This window comes from Glycine max, chromosome 3, assembly GCF_000004515.6.
Source record: "Glycine max cultivar Williams 82 chromosome 3, Glycine_max_v4.0, whole genome shotgun sequence".
Lineage (NCBI taxonomy): Eukaryota > Viridiplantae > Streptophyta > Magnoliopsida > Fabales > Fabaceae > Glycine > Glycine max.
Window position 1 is genome coordinate 37,158,688 of NC_016090.4, and position 22,270 is coordinate 37,180,957.

General features: G+C 31.2%; 3 protein-coding genes across 4 annotated transcripts; 2 read left to right on the top strand and 1 right to left on the bottom strand.

The window, feature by feature from the left end:
• The first annotated feature begins 7,068 nt into the window (after positions 1-7,068).
• Positions 7,069-11,092, top strand: LOC100781485 (non-structural maintenance of chromosomes element 4 homolog A). Of its 2 annotated transcripts, XM_003520487.5 has the most exons (8): positions 7,069-7,174; positions 7,264-7,431; positions 7,633-7,713; positions 9,069-9,324; positions 9,400-9,490; positions 9,831-10,047; positions 10,157-10,248; positions 10,822-11,092. In XM_003520487.5, exons 2-8 carry the CDS (start codon positions 7,284-7,286, stop codon positions 10,963-10,965), a joined length of 1,029 nt encoding a protein of 342 aa, XP_003520535.1. In that variant the 5' UTR covers positions 7,069-7,174; positions 7,264-7,283; the 3' UTR covers positions 10,966-11,092. The 2 variants fall into 2 exon arrangements, with proteins under 2 accessions (XP_003520535.1, XP_040869988.1); XM_041014054.1 differs by having other exon boundaries at positions 7,122-7,431.
• Positions 11,093-13,663: 2,571 nt separating this feature from the next.
• On the top strand, positions 13,664-17,434 carry LOC100778470 (zinc finger CCCH domain-containing protein 31). Its single transcript, XM_003521164.5, has 3 exons — positions 13,664-14,019; positions 14,758-14,818; positions 16,501-17,434. The coding sequence occupies exons 1-3, from the start codon at positions 13,947-13,949 to the stop codon at positions 17,252-17,254; spliced, it is 888 nt and encodes a 295-aa protein (XP_003521212.1). The 5' UTR covers positions 13,664-13,946; the 3' UTR covers positions 17,255-17,434.
• Positions 17,435-19,372: 1,938 nt separating this feature from the next.
• LOC121174576 (uncharacterized) lies at positions 19,373-20,746 on the bottom strand. The gene is made up of 2 exons (XM_041013948.1): positions 20,179-20,746; positions 19,373-19,893 (listed from the first exon to the last, which is right to left on the bottom strand). The coding sequence occupies exons 1-2, from the start codon at positions 20,744-20,746 to the stop codon at positions 19,373-19,375; spliced, it is 1,089 nt and encodes a 362-aa protein (XP_040869882.1).
• Positions 20,747-22,270: the final 1,524 nt, after the last annotated feature.

The following is a 22,270-nucleotide window of genomic DNA, read 5'->3' on the forward strand; positions in this document are numbered from 1 at the left end:
CTCCTGAACTAAGATCCTATTTAGGGATTCATTGAGTGTGAGTAAAACAATTCCACCTACACAATCATCTTGTGTACATTAATTTCACAGAATCCCCATCACCTTGGTTTTTCCAGAAAAAATTGTAATTATTATAAATAATAGTATATGACTCTTAATAGATATTCATAACTTGAAAGTAACACAAATTTTAAATGAATTCTAATTAAATATTAAATTTTAAAAGTAAGGAATCCTAATCTAATTTAAGTATAAAAAAACTAATATAACATTTTTTAAGAATATATCTATTTTATACTATAAATTAAAGTACTCACTTTAGTTTGTGAGATCTTGAGTCTCTTCACTCTCTCATTTAACTCGCTATAAATTATTATTATTATTATTATTATCTTCAAATTAAATTAATATTATTTTAATTTCTAACAAAATTTGTTGTCTTTAAAACATTGTTGTTATAATTATACTATTATCTTTAATTATCTTTGAAAGAATATGATTAAATATTCTTAATTTACATAATTTTTCAAGATTATTTATTTTTCTATAATTTTTAAATCATTGTATATATAGAAAAAAATATCTCATGCATTTTCATGTACTAGTAACTTCTTCATGAAAGGTGGCAAAATAAGCCTTGCCACCCAGTGAGCCAAGGAGTGAAAAATGAGTCAAATTGGACTAATTTGAATTTCCTATGGGCCATAGATTTGTTGGCTTGGCCGAATTGATATCCTTTTTCCCCCCTAAATTTATATAGATTTTATAAATAAAAAAATTGAAGAAGAAAAAAACAAACAGACGAAATAGGCTTGGTAGTTATATTTTAAGTTATTGTATCCTGTATCTCTATTATTGAATCTGCACCCCTATTATATTCTAGAAACGTCATTTTGGAATGTAAATTTACATTTCGAAATAAAAATGGACTATCCAAAATTTAATGAGGTGTACAATGCAATAATGAGAATGCAAGATATAAATACCTACATTTCTGGCCCATCAAACATTGCAATATTGACCTACTAGTTCTTCTGGGCCTAAAATCCAAGTGATTAACTAAAAATATTAAAAGCTAATTCTCTGTACCAAGACCTTTTAATTACCTTCTGAGATCTTAGACATGTTCATGATCCAATGTCCAATAATATTGGAACTTAGAAGGACTTCCTCTTATTACTATTTTGTATTTACCATTTTGTGATCAATTATTTTATTATCATGTTATTGTTTGCAACGCGTACCAAATATGTTTTTCCTAAATACAGACTTTCAATTCTAAACTGGCGAATAGCAGCAATCACAAGCACACAGTGAGCAACCAAGCCCATGCATTCAGCTCACTTCCCTCATATTGTACGTTACTAATATGATTAGTTTATTCAATTCAAATATGCCTAAGTACGATGCAATATTACACTTTAGAGGCCACAGTATCATATTATATGGACCATCAAGTTCACCACAGTGGTATAAAGGAAAAATAAAATGATCGTTATTTTTTTTTGGCTGTTATGAAAAACAAACAACAAAGAAGTAAATTCTTTTAGCTACATCAGCTTCTGTTCCACAATTGGTTAGCATGGATGACGATGTGATTGATAATCAAATTAAGCAACTTGAGAGGGAAGCATACTCTGGTGTCTTGCGTGCTTTCACATGTCAATCCGATGATAAGAATTTAAGGGTATGTATTAATTTAGTTCCTTCCTTCTCCACAATCTTTGTATTTTTCCAACTCTGAATACGAATTGAATCTCCTGTACTAATTATTCATCCGGAGAAGGAAAGTTTGCTAACTCAACTTTGGAAAGAATTGAGGATCTCATATGATGATAACCCGAAGTTTCTTCGCAGGGTTAATAGTGATAAGACTCTCATCTCCATACGGTATTTTAATTATTTGAGCATTTGCACAATTGTAGCGAACCCCCTCACTCCTCCCTCAAATTATCAAGGTCCAAGATCATCGTGGAATTAATCTCCACGTAATTGAGTGTTATTAATTTTTTACAGTAAATTGAAAAACTCTAGTAGGTCTCACGTAGCTATTAATTTGTTTGGACTTGAGACCATAGATAGATGGTGATTTGAGATTATCTAATAATTTATTCTCTGATGAAGTTGTGTTGTTTCTACTTTGGTACAATATTAATTAACATGATAGAAAATGCAATCAGGGAGTCGAGACAAAGGCAAACAGGGAGTGCCAGTCACCAACATGCAACAAAAAACACATCTCAGCCGGTTCATGGCGATTTACATAGTCCAACTGATTCAACTGAAACTGATTCACCTCCCTCAAAAAAACGGATCAGTATAGCCGCTATGGTAAGTACCATATCTTGTATATACATGTAGTATTGTGATTAGAAACTTCTTGTAATCTCATAGATACGTGATTAGACAAGAAGCAAACAGAAAATAAAAATCCTAATTGAAAATCAGATAAGACTGTAATGATATTGAGAAAATTTAGGGTTATTATTAGGAGGGAAAAAAAGAGTATTAAATATTTATTTTGAATTTGAAAAGTTACACGACAGAGAGTGTTTAGAAATTTAAACATGTCATTTTTAATAACTTTTGTTCGTGTGCCTCAACAATCATATATTTCTGATATCTTTCTTAGGTTGTGACTTGTGACAGAGATAAAAATATGACTATTAGCGTGGCTAAGTAAGTATCCATGATATTTGTCAAAAAAGATGGTCTTCTATTTCTTTCTCTTAAAGTTAGTGACATACATTCTTTAGTACATTGTCTCCGAATGGTTGAAATTTATTGTAGATATCACATTTTATTCAATGAACTTCTCTCAAGTTTTATAGTTTTCAATAAAGAGTGTGTTAGAAATTAAGAGTATATTAAAGTTTGTGGTTAATCAATACTCTTCCTTTTTTAGGTAAAAAGATGTTTATAATTGTATTGTAATTAACAGTTCCCACGAGATGAGGACACACAGGAGAAAGGTAAAGATCAAGTCATACCCTACAGAAATCAACATAATAGTGGGCAAGGCGGCGATGATGTTATCGCAGGCCGTGCACCAAGAATTAGGATTAAGTATGGGGACACAAGCAAAATTCCGACACCTCCAAGTGTCAAGGGAAAGAGAGTTATGGAAGTTACTACTTTGATGAACAGAGATATGTATGTTAACAAGGTGCATACATACGACAAAGACATATATATATATATATATATATATATATATATATATATATATATATATATATATATGCCTAAGTAATCTCGTTGAGTATCAGAAAAATAGGAAAATTAATGCTTTAAGTCTTTAACGATGCTCATGTTTTTTCAACAGGTGAAAATATTTGCCCTCCAGGTTCATTGGAGGGTGAGAGGGGAAAGAAATTGTTGCATGTATGATTGTTGGTCCTTTTATTTATATGTGAATATTTTCTGTCTTTGTTTCACATATGCAGAGAGCATCCGTATTTGCATGGGAAATTAACAAGAGGGATGGAAGCACATTAACAACATTTTGGTGGATGAGAATGTCTTTTTCTTAGCCTCTCAAAAACCTCACATTCATCATCGGTCGCAACATGGTAAATTGTGAAATTCAATTGTTGTTTGAACCAAAAAAGTCATAAACATAGGAAAATTTCATAAACATAATAAAAATCATGCATGTAAAAATAAGTGTATCGAGAAAATAAAAAAATTATATTTGATTGTAAAATTTTCATTGCCTATTGGATTTACAAGTCCGGTCACTTAACTCTCATTGAAAAATTCCTCTTTCTTGTCTCTCACATTTCTCTCAACTACTTATCATTAGTTATAATTTGGTGGATTAGGTGACTTAACTGGCTAACTCACTCTAACTCATCATGTATAACTCACCAACCTAACAAGTTGAAGGTGAGATAGGACGGGCTGATTTGTCTCATTGAACTCACTAATATTTAAAGGTATGTCCAAATATATTTACGCTTTTATATAATTAAAAATATTTATATGTATACACAAAATAAGTTATGTGGTGAAAAAATGAATTGATATTTTTTTCTATTTTCTCTTTTTAAATTTTTCGTTGAGATTTGACAACTCAACTCGCCATTTTACATTTTTTGGCAAGTTAACCTGTGAACCCGCTTCTAACTAAGATGAGTTGCATTTTCAATTTACCTTCTCATACTAGTGAACTTGTCTTATTTCCACTTAAGACAGATTAAAATCGAGTTCAAAAGTTGGTTCACTTTATCACCCATTAGAAATCATGGCCTACACTTGTGACTTAGCAAGTTTAAGTCAAGTTAAATCTTGACTATCTTAGTAGAGAACTTATGCAAGTTGTTCCATAAAGCTCGTGAGCTAAATGAATTTGATTTTTGAATTAATAGACAAACATATTTACCATCATAAAATAAAAGATTAAAAAAAAAACTATTTTAAAAGAAAAAATATTATAGAGCTGTCCAAATACTTACAAGCTAGCTCAAAAATCAAGAATATTTATTTGTGAAAAATATTTTAGATATGCAACAAACTACTTGTTTTATCACTAGCTTATACAATTAAAAACAAAAGTCCTTTTAAATGTTGACCAACACAAACTTATCTATTTTATCACGAGCTTAAACAAATCAACTCATTGACCAAAGGTCACATAAGTTGCAAGTTTTGTGGGCCAACCTATACATGAATCAAGGGATTGCTATTTGCCCCAACCCCATTTGCTTATGGCCCCTACAAACGTAAGAAAATACTTCCTTACCCCTCAGTTCAAGCAATGCACCTCCCTTTTTCCCTTCACCTTCCCTGCACCCCCAATTGAGCTCCTCGTCGAGAGAGCTAAACCACCCCACTAATCATGCAGTCAAGATCTGCATCATGCCAATCAAGATCGGCATTGACCTGTGTCAAACCCCTCCCCTTCCCCTCTCTTTCATTTTTGTTCTTTTTTTTTATTATTGATTGTTGAGATGGTGTCGTGCACAATGATGTTGTTGGTATGGTGCAGTGCGATGATGTTATTGGGATGGTGGCTGCAGTGTGAGGTGTGGTGGTGGCTTGGGTGATTGGAAGAAGAAGAGGGTGTGTAAAAAAAGTATTCAATGGGAGTGTAGTTTCATTTTACTAAGTTTGGGTGGGAAAAAAAAAAACAAGGAAACCATGATTCTATTGTATAACTGTACCATGGAATTGTGTTAATGTTTAATTATACAATAAAATCGTATTTTTATTACTTTTTTTGCACTCTTTTAGAAAGTAAAAGAAACATAATTTTATTGTACAATTGCTTGATAGGGGTAAGAGAAGACACTTGTTGACACAACTGAAAGTGTCAATGGCGCAATTGAAAGCATTCTCGATGAATCTGATGATGAATAAAGCCGTATGTTACATACTATATTTTTTTCTTTATTGTTTTTTGCTTTAGGTTAGCAAAGTTAATTTTTTCATTGAAAAAAAAGTAAGGCTGAGATTATTGGGTTCTATCTTTTAATTTTTATTTGAGTGGACTAATTGATAATTAAGAAATATGCATGTTATGTTATGCTAGTGGTGAGAAATTAGGTAGTTAAAACATTAAGTGACTAATTGATATTCAAGAAATATGCATGTTATGCTATGACAAATTAGCATACAGCATATATCATGGTTCTAAGTATGTAACTATTATCTATGTGCCTTTATTCATAGATGCAGAGCATCCGTATTTGCATGGGAATTGAGGGATTGGAGCACTGTAACCACATCTTGGTGGATGGGAATGTCTTTCCTAGCCTCTAAAAAATGTCCTTACTTGACATCGAGAAAATTGATGCCTCACATATATCTGGCACAACAACATGAATTTTCCATTATGAAAGTGTAAGATTACTATTTTCTTTTGTCTAGCAAACTCGATATAGAATCATTCCATGCCCTCTCTCACCCTAAACTTTGTCCCGCACACAGCAAGACAGGAAGAAGGTGAGAGACTGAGAGTTAAATTTAGCATCAATCAGTAATTAGTGGTCATTTTGAATAAGATGGAAAATATTAAATTTTGCTCACGCCTCTTGTTACTAGAAAATTTGAATAGTCCCTCTCTATATATATAATAGTCCTATTTATTTTGTTTGTAAACTACTACTACTAGTATCATTTAAAATATATATATATATATATATATATATATATATATATATATATATATATATATATATATATATATTTAAATGTCATTTGAAAAGATTAAAACATATTGATTATTATTTGTATTCATATCTTTATATTTATAATAATAATTATCAGCGAAGAGAAAAAAGAACAATTTTTATTAACGGCTTATTAATCATTGTCTAAGAAAATAAAAGGAGAAAAAATTGTATTCAAATGCATAAAAATTTGTATTCCTCTCAAGACACTGTTTAGCATTTATCACTTCATTATTAGTTATAATTTATCAAAATTATGAAATTGCGTGAATTTTAATTTCTACTCAATACGTCTTTCTTATGATTTTACAATTATTAATAAATTTTGATCAACAAAATATATAAAACTATGTTGTTAGCATTATTTGAATACTAAACTATTTGGTAAAAAAAAATGGTGAAAATTTTTAGTAGAAAAAAAAAGAGATTTTAATGAAGAGGGAAGACACCTTATTTACAAAATGAGTAATCCTTTCTTTTCTTTGGTGAAGAAGAAATGAGGTGGAGAAGAAGAAAATAAGTGTCCCCTAAAAAAAAAAAAAGTCAATGTGTTTGATAGAGGAGAAATGAGAGATAAAAGAAATAAAAAAAAAAAGTTTGAGACTAGTTAGTTATTTTTATTCACCTATTTTTTATTTTTTTTATTTCAAACTAAGCTTATTTTCCCTCTCTTATACTTCACTTTTCTTATTTTTATTCATCTTATTTTTTTTCCTATCAACAAACCATTAAAAAAAATAAACGAATTTCCTATTAGTATATAGTAGTACTAAAAACAATTTTTTTAAAATTTTAGTACTTAATGTAAAAGTTTCACCCTTTTAAATCTTCCCATGGAAGCCAAGATATTTTAACCAAAAACGACTCACCAGTCACCTCAAACACGACCTGTTAAGGAGTATATAAAAGCAGCATTTAAAACTCTCAAGTTTCAAAGTCACACATACGGAAACGTGCCAAGACTCTTGGAGTCTCTGCCTCTTCTCGTGCTCCTTCTCTCTGTACGTTTTACACTCACACATTCGCTTTGCATTCCACTTTCCATAACGCAAATCCTTCGTGTTATATTTTCCCCTCGCTCTGTTGCAAGATCCTCGCAGCATCAGCATCATGATCGTGCCGAAACGCGAATTGATTAACGACGATGACGATAAAGATAACGACGCCGTTAACGACGACGACGCTGATGATCACCAAACGCCGAAAGGCCGGCGAGGTATTCGTTCACGGTACCTCTCCGTCAAGAACATGATTCACGGTAATTTTATTTTACGCGCTCTTGATTTTCCGTACTCTCCGTTGCCTTCTACGAGTTTGATTAATTACTCCTGAATCCTGATAGAACTTAGAACGCACAAAACGACCGTCAATGCTGTGTCGTTATCGATTTTCTTTTTGAGAAACGAAATAGTCGCGTTTTCAATATGTTTACATGTGTGTTCGTTATGGTTTCTTGCAGATGAAAGGGAAGAAATTGCCAGGGCTGACTCTCACAAGTTTAATTTGATCTTTAATGAAATGGAAACCTTACATCAGCTAGGTATTTATTTTTTTATTTAGTGTAATTATCTAGGAAATAATGATTTAAAAAGCTCTTTATTAAAATAAAAATATTATTACCGGTTAAAATATAATTTTTGTTTCTCTTTTTTTAATATGCTATTTCAATCTTCTTATATTTTAATTGAAACATTTTATCCTTAACTTTTTAAAAATTTATAATTTTAATCCCCTATTTTTAATTGAAATATTCTATCTCTCACTTTTAAAAAATTTAGGATTTTAGTCTTCTTGTTAATTCCAAACTTGTTGACTTGTGTATTTTTTTATATTTTTTTAATAAATTAAGCTAGTTGGTAATTAAATAATTTAAAAAAAAACATTGTTATTTTTATAATAAACAAACAATTATTCGTTAACGCTTACAAAATAATATTCAAAATTAACTACAAAAATTAAAATTATGGAATTTTTAAAAATTAAAAACAAAATATCTTAATTAAAAATAGGAGAATAAAAGTCCATTATTGTTTTAGAGTAACCTAAACTAAACACGTATTATCAATAGCAATAATATTCATGAGGCTGGTGTTATGTCACCTGGACACATGGTTATCTGTTATCTATATCTATAAATATGTTTCATAAATTATTAAGGATAAATGAATATGATTGCAAATAAGTATAACTTTGTCGCATTAGTAGTTAATAAGAACAAATGGACATAATATCAATCTGTAATTAATAGAGAGTTTTGTGGTTGTCTAATTATATTTAACTAACTTTGAGTGATAAATAGAATCACATATACTGTATGTAAATAAGGTTATTTTCCTAATAAGTAGAAGTTGTTGAAAGATTTAATATTTAACTGTCTCCCAAATTATTAGATATATAATGAGTTTGTTAGTTAATTAGTTAGAAGTTGGTTAGCTTGTTAGTGTATAAACACTCGTTTGCATACACTTCATTCAATTCAATGAATACAATTTCTTTTATATGCCCTTGTATTGTTCATCCCAAGCTACAAGTGATGTGAACACTTTCGGCTTGTGGGCAGCTATTAGAGATATAATTAGCTTGTTAGTTAAATAGTTAGAAGTTGGTTAGCTTGTTTATGTATAAATTCTTTTGTGTACAATTTATCCTCTTCATTCAATTTCAGAATTCTCTCTAATTATCCATGACTATTGTGCCAGATAGAAGCAAACATGATACCCGATGTTTTCCCGGTGTTGCTCACACGACTTTCTTTGTTTCTCATATTTAAATTTTGGTGTAGTTCTCACCGTTTTTTTTTTCTGTCTCGTCATAGTATGTTACTCCTACATGTAAAGGATACAAATATAAATTTTTTGCTTCCAATTTTGATTTTAATGTTTAGTCTGATGTCAGTTACAAAGCCAAGAGAACAAGTAGCCGATGCAAAGGCTCTTTTGGACATCACCCAATCTTTGGTAATGTCTGTGAAAAATATTGCCATTGGTGGACTAACTCCTTCAGACTTTGTTACCCACATTCTTAAAAAATTCGGAGGACAAGCTGGACCAAGTAATAGCACTGAAGATTTCAGCAGAAACTCAGTAGCTTGGAAGGATATTGGAGTTGCAGTGTCACGTGTTTTTAGAGCGGGTTGTGGGTGTTATACAATGTAATATATTGAGAATTCTTTGTTATCCCATTGTAATATTTTTTTTTATATTTATTCTCAATTTTGCTTGTTCAGGATTGGCGCCATGGATGCTAAAATAAAACAGAGGAAGGTTTATAATCGTCGCAAGCGTGTGAGACCCACTGAATTGGCCCGGCCTAAAGAGGTAAAACTTATTTATTGAGTTTGTAGTTTTTCTCAGAATAGAAAAACAAGGAGGAGAGAAAAGAAAACCAAGTTTATAAGCGGTTATGATTTTGATTGACCTTTAAATTTGCTGTACAGTCGGTTTTTAATTTCCAATTTTTTAATCTCTAAAGTTTCTGACACTTTTACCACCCATTTCTTTGTGGGGAGAACATTATGAAGGTGCAATCTCTTCAGGCCTAACTCGAGAACATGAATTTATTAATGCTAGCATACGTGTTTGTTATTCAGAATTGTAAATTTAATGATTTTTATGTAATATGATATGCTAGTTTCATTTTTTTTCTTTATTTTTGCAGCTTGGTGGTGGTTCGGGGGAAGAGAGAACTGAGACTGATAAACATATGATAACCATGTTTAACATCTTAAGGATTAATAAATTTGTGAAGCTTGAAAATCTGATTTTGAATCGGAACTCATTCGCACAAACGGTGGAGAATTTATTTGCTTTATCCTTTTTAGTCAGAGATGGGCGGGCTGAAATAAAAGTGAACGAGGCTGGATGGCTACTAGTTTGTGAGTTACTTTGAAAATGCTTATACTAGTTATGAACTCTCAATTTATTATACTTTTAGCCTAGATTTTACCTAGATATATTTTCTTCATGCACTTGCTCTAATGCCAGCGCCAAGGAATGCTCCTGCTGCTAATTCAGTAGTTTCCAGGGATGTTGCTTTTAGCCACTTTGTATTCAGATTTGACTTCAATGATTGGAAGGTATTTCTTTTATGGAATTGTTTGTGCTATTAAAGTAAATTTAGTGTATCATTGTTCGTTTGTGTATGTTACAATTATGAACATTAGCCTTTTCTGCTTCCCTTTTTCTTTTAATTGAATATTAATGGTTGGACTATGAATCTTTCCACTCAAATGGTTGGGGGAATGTAACTGTTTTGTGATAAGAATTATGCAGAACAGCCTTATCCTTTGGTGCTCTGAAGTCTGAACACTCACTTTGAAGTTGCCTATGCTTTATATCTTTTAGACATTTGCTGATTTGCACTATCACCTTCATGATCATTCAGATTGTAATGGAACTATAAAATAGCCGCTTTTCTAAAATTCTACTGAGTTTCAGTGTACATTTATTCTTCAATTTTTTTGCCCATGATTTCCTACTGCTGGAAGCAAATTATTCAAGAAAAATGAGTTCCTTTGTCATTTAATTTTTGTATTGTGTTAATTTAGTCTGGAAACTTCTGCTAAAAGAACTAATTGTGTAACCGCAAGCTATTTTTTTGTCATTTAATGTCTTTCTTGTCTATTCCTGTTCTTTCATGAAATTCTCAGCTGATGGTTTGCTCTGTTGGTGTTGGTGAGGAGCTGATGCCTCATAGGGATAGCCAATTACAGAGTCAGACTGAAGTATCTGCAGAATCTAGTGAAAAAAAGAAAAAGAAAGAAAAGAAGCCCAGAACAACAAAAGTTCAGTGATTTGGTTCCAAGTAGCATAGATAGTAGTAAACAGAAATTAGTCACCAGGAAGTGATGCATTTGTTGAAGACACTCCCGTGTTGTCGTACTCGTAGTGATCAAAGAGCTTATGTACAGTGATTTTGCATATTGTTAAGAATTTTTGTTTTGCTCATTCTATGCGTAGGAATATACAAGCTCATTATATTTGATTCAGGTCAAATTTGCATCGATACAGTTTCCTGTTTTGAAAACTGTCAAATACCAGATAATGGCACCAGCGCATAATGATATTTAACTAACATCGTTATATTTTGCAGTAGCAAATTGGGTCCAGAAATTGATGTGGTGTGCGTTGTGCGCTGCCTTGAATTTACTAACATTAAGAATTCGAAATAGATGCTACTAATCAAAACATGAAAGCAATGTCAAGGAATCCGTGCAGACAGGGGCGGACCTGGTGACAGACGCCAACTACCAACAAAAAAGAAGGTAAAATTCATCTAAAAATTAATTAATTATATATCATTGATCTTTATACAAAATATTTATAATTAATTTAATGTTTCAATACGTTAATTTCATTAATAATCTATCAAATCAAGACAAGTTTTTCTTATATGTCATAAAAATAATTAATAATTTATACTCATTTTTCAACAATTCTATTTGTATGTATACTAACAAGTAATCAATAAAAATTTAAATTTTATCTCATTAAAAAGTATATCTTGTTATAATTTTTGCTTCTCACAGTTCTTGACTCTAATAATTGTTATTGTATGTTTTTATAATTTAAAAATTATAACAATATTCAGTCAATTCAATAAAATTTGTTTATAAGACTTTTAAAAAACAAAAATTCTTTCAATTACAAGAAGGTAAAGTTTAACAATGAGATATTAATAAAATAAAAAAAATCTATTATATAATAACTGAAATTTGATGATATATAATATTTAGATATAAATTCTTAAAAAATATAAAATTAGTATTGATTTTATAATTTGAAAAAAACTAGGAAATCAAAAACGATTATATACTAACTAAATTTTGATGAAATATAATATTGAGATAAGATTTCTTTAAAAAAGTAAGATTATTATTGATTTTAAAATTTAGAAAAGTTAAAGAGATAAAGACTTTTATGGTAATTACTATTTAATAAAGCATAATATATAGTTTTAGGTCTGATTTTTTAAAAAACAAAATATATTATTGAGTTTTCAATTTGGAAAAAAAAAAAAAAACAGGGGTTTTGAAACAATGCGATGCAGAATTTGCCGGATTTGGCTTATCCAAAAAAAGAATTGGCAAGATTTGATGGTCAGAGGTTAATAGTTGTGAGTTGTGACCCTGGTGAGACTAGTTTGAGTGGGTAGTTAATAATTTGAATTTAAGACATGGAATGGTGCCAATAATTAAATTTGATGTTTAACACTGATTTGCTTAGCCGCGTTAATGGTTCGCGTCAATAATTTCGCTCTGTTTTAATTATACTGGGTTTGATTTTGGAATTTGATTTCTGTGGTGTACTTTAAAACTATACATGAATTTTAACATTAAATATTATTATTAAACATTAACACAATTTTGTTGTTATGCATTATTATTTTATTTTGTTGTTATGCATTATTATTTTAATAAAATAGTACATGAATATCATAAAAAAGACAGTAGAGAAATTAAATCTTAAATTTTTAAGTCTTATTGAGACAATTTAATTATGACCCAATCACATATTAATGCATATATAGAGTAATATAAATGCTATTTTTTTAATACAATTCATATCATATAATTAAATTTATTATTACATATAAATTAATTATTAAATATAAGATAGGTAAATTTTTAACTCGTATGATTTATTCAATTATTAAATTAAATTACTCGTGATTTTTTTTAACTTATTATTTTTATATTTGTCTTATTTTTTTTATATTTTCTCATGTTAATACAATATTTTATTTTCACAATTTAATTTCTTTTTTAGTGGACTTAATCATTATAAACTTGCAAAATTTTAGACAAAAATAAATTAATATTATAAAAAAGTTGATTTTTTTTTCAAAACAAAAATAATTATTAAATATTGAAAATTTATTAATCCAATTTGATCCAACCTGTTTATGATCAAACTGAGTAAGATCAGACATACAAAAAAAAAATTACACAAACACGACGAACCTTATTATATAAACATCCCTAATTTTAGAATAATGTATCACATGAAAACATATTTCCTTGTTAAATTTGTTTGATTCAAAACTAATTAGATTACATATGAGTTTGTTTAATTTTTTTAAAATAATTTTAAAATAAGTGTTTTTTAATAAACAAATAGGATTTACTTCATAAAATTCATAAAATAAATAGAAAATTACTTTTAAGTAAAATAATTTAAACAAACACACTATAAAAAAATTGTTTATTTTAAACATTTATTTCAACAAATAGATTTAAACAAATTTAACTTAGATCTCATTGGATTTGATTAATTCAAAACGAATCAGATAATATTGGATTAGATTAATACAAAAGCAATTTGATAATATCTTGTTAATTTTTTTAAGGGAAGCTTGTTAAATTTGATTTTATTCAAAATTGATTAGCTAATATATCTTACCTCATTGAATCGAAATGAAAAGCACACATTATGACATCCTCAAATTGAAACCTAATTTATAACATCCTCAATAGCTAATTATGACATTGTTACAGTAATAAAAAATCATTTATCTTCAATTTGACTCCTTTTTGTTACCTAGTATCGAGCCAATTCTTTCCCTCTCTTTGCTGCTTGCTCCAAAACCCCTTATTAGGGTCACCGCTGTTTGGGTTAGGGTTAGGGTTTCTCCACACATTCTTTATCTACCAATCTTCTTCCACTACTTTCCCTTCGTTCCCTCTCACTCTCTTCATTTGTAAGCTTTTTGCGCTAGGGTTTTCTCTGCAATCTCTTGTACTCGAAGTTCGTTCCTTCTTCCGGATCTCAATCTATGGATATCCGCAAGAGGGGAAGACACGAAACCGGCTTCAGCTTAAATGGAGGATTCAAGAGATCCAAGCAAGGTTTGATTTTTAGCATTCTCGCTCTTCCGGTTTCCACTATTTCATTACGTTTTGGTTTCTGCTTGTTTTTTTTTCTTTTCTCTTCTTTTGTGTTTGTGAATGTAAATCGAAGTCATTCTTCATTTGTTAAATTGTTATTAATAATTTCACTAAAAAAAAATTAACTCAACACTGTTATGGTATGGTGCTCATCGAGGAGGGAATTTTCTCTCTGGCGCTTATGAACATAGCTATTTCTGTCGTTTAGTTGTTTCACTTTGGTCTGTTTTTTCAGTAGTTGGGGAAGTAGAAAACCAAATCACTATGATTACCCCGTCTTTCAAACTTAATTATGTTACATAATGAACTCAAAACGTATGAAAATTTCTAAAATTCTCACTCAAAAGTAATTTCACTAAAAAATTTAACTCAACAATGTTATGGTATGGTGCTCATTGATGAGGACAAATTTTCTCTCTCACGTTTATGAACATGGCTACTACTGTCGTTGAGTTGTTTCAGATTTCAGATTGGTCTGTTTTTTCAGTAGTTGGGGCAGTGCAAAACCAAATCACGGTGATTACCCCGTTTTTCAAAGTTTATTATGTTAGATAATGAACTCAACGTGTGAAAATTTCTAAAATTTTGTCACTCAAAAGTAATTGTGTTTTAAAGTTATTAACAGCTTTGGAATAAAATGTACTGGATTAATTAGCAAGAGAATGTTAACTGAGAATAAGTAATAATGTTTTGCAACAGAAATGGAGTCCTTATCAACTGGTGTAGGAAGCAAATCGAAGCCATGTACCAAGTTTTTCAGGTTCTAATCTGTTCTTTATCTAATAAATATCTATTCTTAATAGTGTTACATTATAATTACTTTAAGAATTAATTGTTTATTTGCTATCAACTAAATTGTGCAATTTTGCAAATTAACTGGGTATTCAAAGCTTTTATACAGGTACATACTGTTCTTTGGTCTAAACAAGTTGTAACAGAGTAAACAGAGTACAAAAAAGACAACAAGTTGATGGACTAAAGTTGGCACCAAGATCACTTTATCAATGATAAATTGATCGTTCCCCACTTCTTGTTTACCTTACCGCTTAATTAGTTTAGTTACCCATATAATTATTCACCAAAAAAAAAAAAGTTACCCATATAATTATGTTTAGCTTCAATTTTCCTTATTTTAATGAATTTTACTGCTTATGAACCCACCTTTCAATTGGTAAGCTTTTAACAAACTAATATGAATTGAACTTTGATTGGTTGGGTCAGGTATGATTTCAAAACTACATATAAATGTCTGTGGTTTTTTAATTTGCATTTTCTTGAATAAAACATCCGCTTTTTTTTGTCTTTTAACCCATGACCAATACGAATCAATATATCAACATATTCAACAACATCTGTGTATTTGATCAATATATTGTTTCTTAATTGTTATCCAATCCATCTCCTATAATAGTTATTTTGTTCATAAAGTTGTGTTCTTTGCTCCTTAAGAGATGGTGACTTATTGAAACACCGGTGCTTTGGTTACCTTTTGGTACTATAATAAATATCATTTGCTGATGTATACTTATGTTTTTGAGTTTTTTGATTGCCTGTCCTTTTCATATAATTTTAGAGTAGGATTCAATTGTCTGCTTTATAATTTTTATTGGGAACTGTCATTATGCATACATTTGAGAAGTTTTCTGGATCTCTCTAGTGATGATTTCTTGTGATTCTTTTAAAAATAAATGCTTGTTTACTGAGAAGCTTTAAAAGAAATGATCGGGTACTTTTGAGAAGCTTTATAATCATAAATGATGGCTTCTTGTGATTGGGTACTTTTCTAGATCTTTGTTGGCTTTCTAGGTCTCATTTCCATGTTATATTTCTTCCCTTTTTACTTTATGGAGATACCCTGCATGATGGTCTGTTCTACTGTAATTATGTCAAATTGAGTGAATGTAATGTGAAATTAATATTTTGGATGGGTACAAACTTGAGTAGCTGTACTCATTTACATTAAGTCTTGATAGAATGTCTGCAAGACTTGTTAGTTTGCTAATATTGTTACCTAGTTGGTGCTCTGAAGTGGGTCATGCTTGAGCTCTGCCCTGTGTGACCTTTGGCTTTCTCCCATTTGGCTAAGTGCTATTGCTGTATGTTTCCCTTTCAGTAGCTTGGTTTCCGACTTTTGTTTTTCATGTAATTCAATTTGGAGGAACCATTCTGAAACTCTATGTAAGCTTGGCATTTCAGTGTCATGAGTGGTGGATGGATTTGTGGTAGATCACTCTGATTGCTTGTTTGCTGTACTTTATACTCGCTTTATATTTTGCTAAATAAGCGAATAATATCTGTAATACATTTTTATACTTAAGGAAGTTGGAAATGAATTTCTATGTTCACTTGCACTTTGTAAATAAAAAACGGAGACTTTGTATTTTTATTGAAATCGTTAATAATACTTTTGTGTAATCTAATCGTGGCATATTTGTCTTGTAGCACTGCTGGTTGCCCATTTGGTGAGGGCTGCCACTTCTTGCACTATGTTCCCGGTGGTTATAATGCAGTTGCCCATATGATGAATTTAACACCTGCAGCACCTCCTCCACCATCAAGAAATGTTGCAGCTCTGCCTCATGTACCTAATGGGTCTGCACCATCTGCCGTTAAGACCCGCATATGCAACAAGTTTAATACTGCTGAAGGTTGCAAATTTGGTGACAAATGCCATTTTGCTCATGGTGAATGGGAACTTGGCAAACACATTGCTCCATCATTTGATGATCATCATGCCATGGGACCCCCTGGAGCAGGTCGTCTTGCTGGTCGAATGGAGCCTCCGGGTCCTGCCGCAAGTTTTGGTGCCAATTCCACAGCGAAGATCAGCGTAGAAGCTTCCCTGGCTGGAGCTATCATTGGGAAGGGTGGTGTGAACTCAAAACAGATCTGCCGCCAAACTGGAGCCAAACTTTCAATTCGAGAGCATGAATCTGACCCAAATCTTAGAAACATTGAACTTGAGGGAAGTTTTGAGCAAATCAAGGAAGCAAGTAACATGGTAAAGGATTTACTTTTGACCCTGCAAATGTCTGCACCACCTAAAACAACCCCGGGTGTTCCTGGTGCACCTGCCTCTCATGGAAGCAATTTTAAGACGAAGCTGTGTGAGAATTTTGCAAAAGGGTCTTGCACGTTTGGAGATAGATGTCACTTTGCACATGGAGCTTCTGAATTGCGTAAATCAGGAGTATGAACTTTCTTAGTGAGGCACATTAGCCAGGGTTATTATTATTGTTGTGCATTGCTACTTTAGCAGTACTGACAGTACTTTCGATGTTAGTTTTGTTGTTGAGTTGTTTTAGGTCCCAATTGGGATGTTTGGGATGATTTTTTTTTTTCAGTTTTGAAATTATTAAAAACCAAACTTAGTTTATGTTTTGAGCTGTCATTTTCAATTTATTTTGGTTTTGAAATTTTAAGAAGTTGTAAATTGAAAATAGATAAAATAAGTTCAATATTTTATTTTATTGTGCTTCATTATGAAATAATACAATACATAAAATATATTAAAATAATTAAACTTAATAAAAAGGAATTAAAAAATAAAAAATTGTACATTATCTTTTTGTTAAAATTATAAAACAAAAAATAATGACACAAACATAACACTAATAATCATATGTTGGGTTATATAATACATGTTTTTACAATTTGTTTTTAGTTTTTATTAAGCAAAAAATTACACTGAGTAAAATAGCAAAGTGCATAAGACTTATATATCTAAAATTGATAATAATAACAGTCAAGGACAATACAATTATGACGTTGCATTAGTTGTATTTGATAATTAGTTGATCTTAAAAATTCGACGGATGTCAATTACAGTCATTAATGGTGACTTACGTTGTTATATCATATTGTTTGTCATCTAGTTTTACGACTTCGGCCTCTTTTTTAACGTTTTTTTCCCGCATATTATCTAAACAGAGGATCATTTTGCATCTTGCATTTTATTTAGGAACATTTTCCAACCAAAAAAAGTCAAGCAACTATTCAAATCAGAGTTGACTATCATAAGCTTTTGCCAAGAAACAAAAGTGCAGTTTATTGGTAATCATGTTTCTAAAGTTTACCAAACCCTAGTTAGCACCAAGTGCAACGAAATGACTCCAGATAGAAATTTATTATGTATGTTGGAAAAAACTAGAAGTCATAAGTACAAAACAGAAACATATAACACAGATTGGAGGTTTGTTGTGCCGTGAAAAATCACTGCCTTGAAAGCAAAATTCGGCTAGACCTTGATGCAATCTAGTTTGCCGACTGCTCTCCAAGGTTAACACAACGAGCCTATGAACACGTGCACTCGTGGCCTTAGGCTATGGAAATCACAGAACAATTGCCCAGAATTTTAGAAGTAGATAATAAGAAAAGAATTGAAAATTATTTTCTGCCTGTGCAAGCCCGTCCAAGACTATGACAGTCCTCTTTTTAATAGCAAAACCACAAAAACGTCTTTTTCTTTTCCTGTCCACAAATCATAATTATTAGCTACACATTTAACAAATTGACCGTTAGAGAATTGCTAATAAAGTGGAGGTTAAGCTATTTGATTTATAGCTAATCAAGAGCATTAAAAAAAAGGAAATATTTGTTAAAAGAATAACAATCAAAACTGTTTAAAATCAGTTAGGAAATTTGGGAATAAATAGTGGCTTCAGTTTGCCATTGTCCAACAATCCCCCACCAATGGTAAAGCTGGAGTTAAAAAAAAAAAGAGCAATTTTTGGGCAAAAGAGAGAGTAACGTTTAAGTATCAATATCATAATGATTGAATTGATACATAGTGAAGTAAGGCAACAATTGTGTCTAGGTAGTGAATTACTCTTGAATTACCAAGTTTTCAAATGAGACCCTTACAACACATGTATTTCTCTAATATTTGTGATTTTCGCGATATTACAAACCAGCGCTTTTAATGGCCATGCGCACACCTTGGATACTAATGAGAGCTCTAGAAAGAAAGCCTAATTCTTTCATAGAAGGCGGCCCACCTTCACTCTCACGAAGTTGAATCCATCAAGTGCGTCTCAAAAGCACCACCAAAGAGGCTATGGATTCATTAAGAGCAAAAAATTCTCATCTTTCAAAATAGAATTATCATTCAAACGCAAGAACCTATAAGCAGCACCATTTTGAGCATATCCAATAAACACACAATCAAAAGTTTTGGTACCTACATTAGTCCTCTTGAAATCTGGTAGAGCTACCTTAGCAAGACATCCCCATACTATTAAAAAATTTAAATTTGGCGCAAATCCTTTCCATAATTCATAGGGAGTTTTATCTAGTCGTTTATGGGGAACTCTATTTAGTATATAACAGGCGGACAAAATGGCTTCCCCCACATTTGGGTAGACATACCAGAACTTAATAACATAGCGTTCATCATTTCAGTTATTACTACTTTGTCAGCTTCAAAAACCAATTTTAATCCAGCTCTATTTAGACAACTACCAGAAATTAGGTTCCTACGCAGAGAGGGAACATACAAAACATCACTCAAAGATAATGTTTTTCCAGAAGTAAGTTTAAGGAGAATCTTTCCTTTACCAAGCACTCTAGTTGTAGCTGAATTTCCCATGAAAACACATTTTCCGTCATCAGCATCCTCAATCTGGTGAAAAAGCTCTTTGTTGGCGCATAGGTGTTTAGAAGCACCGGTATCTAGAATCCAGTCCACCTTGTTGTCAACCATGTTTGCTTCCACTACCACAGCAGCTATCACTTCTTCATTTTCTGCTAGATGTGCTTGAGGAGCATGTGGTGCAGCAGGTTTCGAGTTGTTAGATTGTTGTCCCTTCCTCAGTTTGCACTCATAGGCTTTATGACCTGTTTTGCCACAAACATAGCACTCACCCTTTCTTTTCTGAATCTTGTTATCACCTTTGTTGATATTAGGGTGTGTTTTCTTTTGTCCTTTTTTCTGAAATCATTTTTCTTTTCCTTTTGACCTGTATTGATCAACAAACTCAACAACATTAGCATTAACTGAATTTACAGAATGTAAAACATGCTTATCTTTAAGTCGGTTGGCCTCCTCTGTCTTCATATGATTTATTAATTCTTGAAGTTACAAGTCCCTCTTCTTGTGTTTCAGTTGGTTGCGGTAGTCACTCCACGAAGGTGGAAATTTTTCTAGAAGCACATTAGCCTGCAATATCTCACACATCTTCATTCCTTCATTTAGTATATCACCAACTAGATTCTCATACTCATGAATCTGCTCCATGATTGGTTTGTCATCCATCATTTGGAAACGCAGCCAATTTCCTACCACATATTTCTTTCTTCCAGCATCATCATCACCGTAACGTTTCAGCAGAGTGTCCCATATTGTTTTCGCAGACTTTTGATTAATGAAAAGATCAAACAGATTATCTGCCATATGAGTTAGCAGATGACCTCTAGCAGTTTTGTTGTCCTTTTCATATTTCTTCTTTGCTTCTTCGTTAGCTTTCTTGGTTTCTGCAGGAAGCGGTGTGACGACAGGGGTAGCAGGAGTTTCAAGAGTAGATGATTCAGAAGCGTTGACATCAGCGGGAGGATCTTCAAATAGCACATAATCAACCTCTAAGGCTTCAAACAAAATCAACAGTTTTTGAAACCATCTCCTATAATTTGAGTCGTCTAGAGGTTCTATTTTCGACATATCCGGAATGATTTTTGATAGATTTCCAGCCATTTCTGTTTAGTACTTGATGCAAGGAAAAAATAAATTTTGCTTTGCTTTCAAATTTGTTGGAAAAAACTAGAAGTCATAAGTACAAAACAGAAACATATAACACAGATTGGAGGTTTGTTGTGCCGTGAAAAATCACTGCCTTGAAAGCAAAATTCGGCTAGACCTTGATGCAATCTAGTTTGTCGACTGCTCCCCAAGGTTAACACAACGAGCCTATGAACACGTGCACTCGTGGCCTTAGGCTATGGAAATCACAGAACAATTGCCCAGAATTTTAGAAGTAGATAATAAGAAAAGAATTGAAAATTATTTTCTGCCTGTGCAAGCCCGTCCAAGACTATGACAGTCCTCTTTTTAATAGCAAAACCACAAAAACGTCTTTTTCTTTTCCTCTTCACAAATCATAATTATTAGCTACACATTTAACAAATTGACCGTTAGAGAATTGCTAATAAAGTGGAGGTTAAGCTATTTGATTTATAGCTAATCAAGAGCATTAAAAAAAAAAGAAATATTTGTTAAAAGAATAACAATCAAAACTGTTTAAAATCAGTTAGGAAATTTGAGAATAAATAGTGATTTCAGTTTGCCATTGTCCAACAATGTACAGTGAAAAAAAAGAGTAGAAATTACTAATGAATGACTATTGCAAGGCTCATTTTAACAACAAAGTTTTCGATTGAAGCATGAAATAAGATAAAAGGTTATTCTACAATTCCTATCTTTGAATATAGCTTAACAAGGTGGAGTCCTTTACATGAACAAAACTACAGTTTAAGAACAAAAGTTAGGCATCTGTTACATGATCAGCAAAACTACAGTTAAAGAAACAAAAGTACAGTTTATTGGCAATCGTATTTCTAGAGTTAAACGACACAAACAGCAACCCAAACAAACCAACTCAACAGCGACCCAAAAGTTTTCCACCCACGAAATCCTCTTCACCCTAGTCCAATCAGTAACCAACAGCACCCTCACTCATCTATAATTCGACAGAAATAGTAACACTACATACATTCTATCTTAATTATATTTATAAAGTCCATACATATTATGTTACTTTTAATTATAAATAAAAATATGTTATGTACACCGTTTTTTATATTATTATTTTAAGTAATTCCAAATGGATAATGATATTATTATTATTAGGGTTAATTAAGTTTTAAGTTCATAAACTATTTCACATTCTAATTTTTAGTTCCTTAAAATTTATTTGATAATTTTTAATTCTTTGTTGATTTTTTTTTATCATTTTTGGTCTCTCCAATGTTTTTTTGTCTATTTTTAGTCTTTTATTTATTTTTATTGTTCAAAATATATAAAAAGATGAGAGACTAAAAATGGACAAAATAATAATTAATCTTGAGCAATAAAATAAAGAAGAGATTAAAAATATTGATAGAAAATTAATAAAGAACTAAAGGTTGTTAAAAAAACTTTTGAAAAATTAAAAATTTGAATCTGAAAAAGTTTAGGACTAAAAAGTTAATTGACCTTTATTATTTTTATTATTAAACTTTT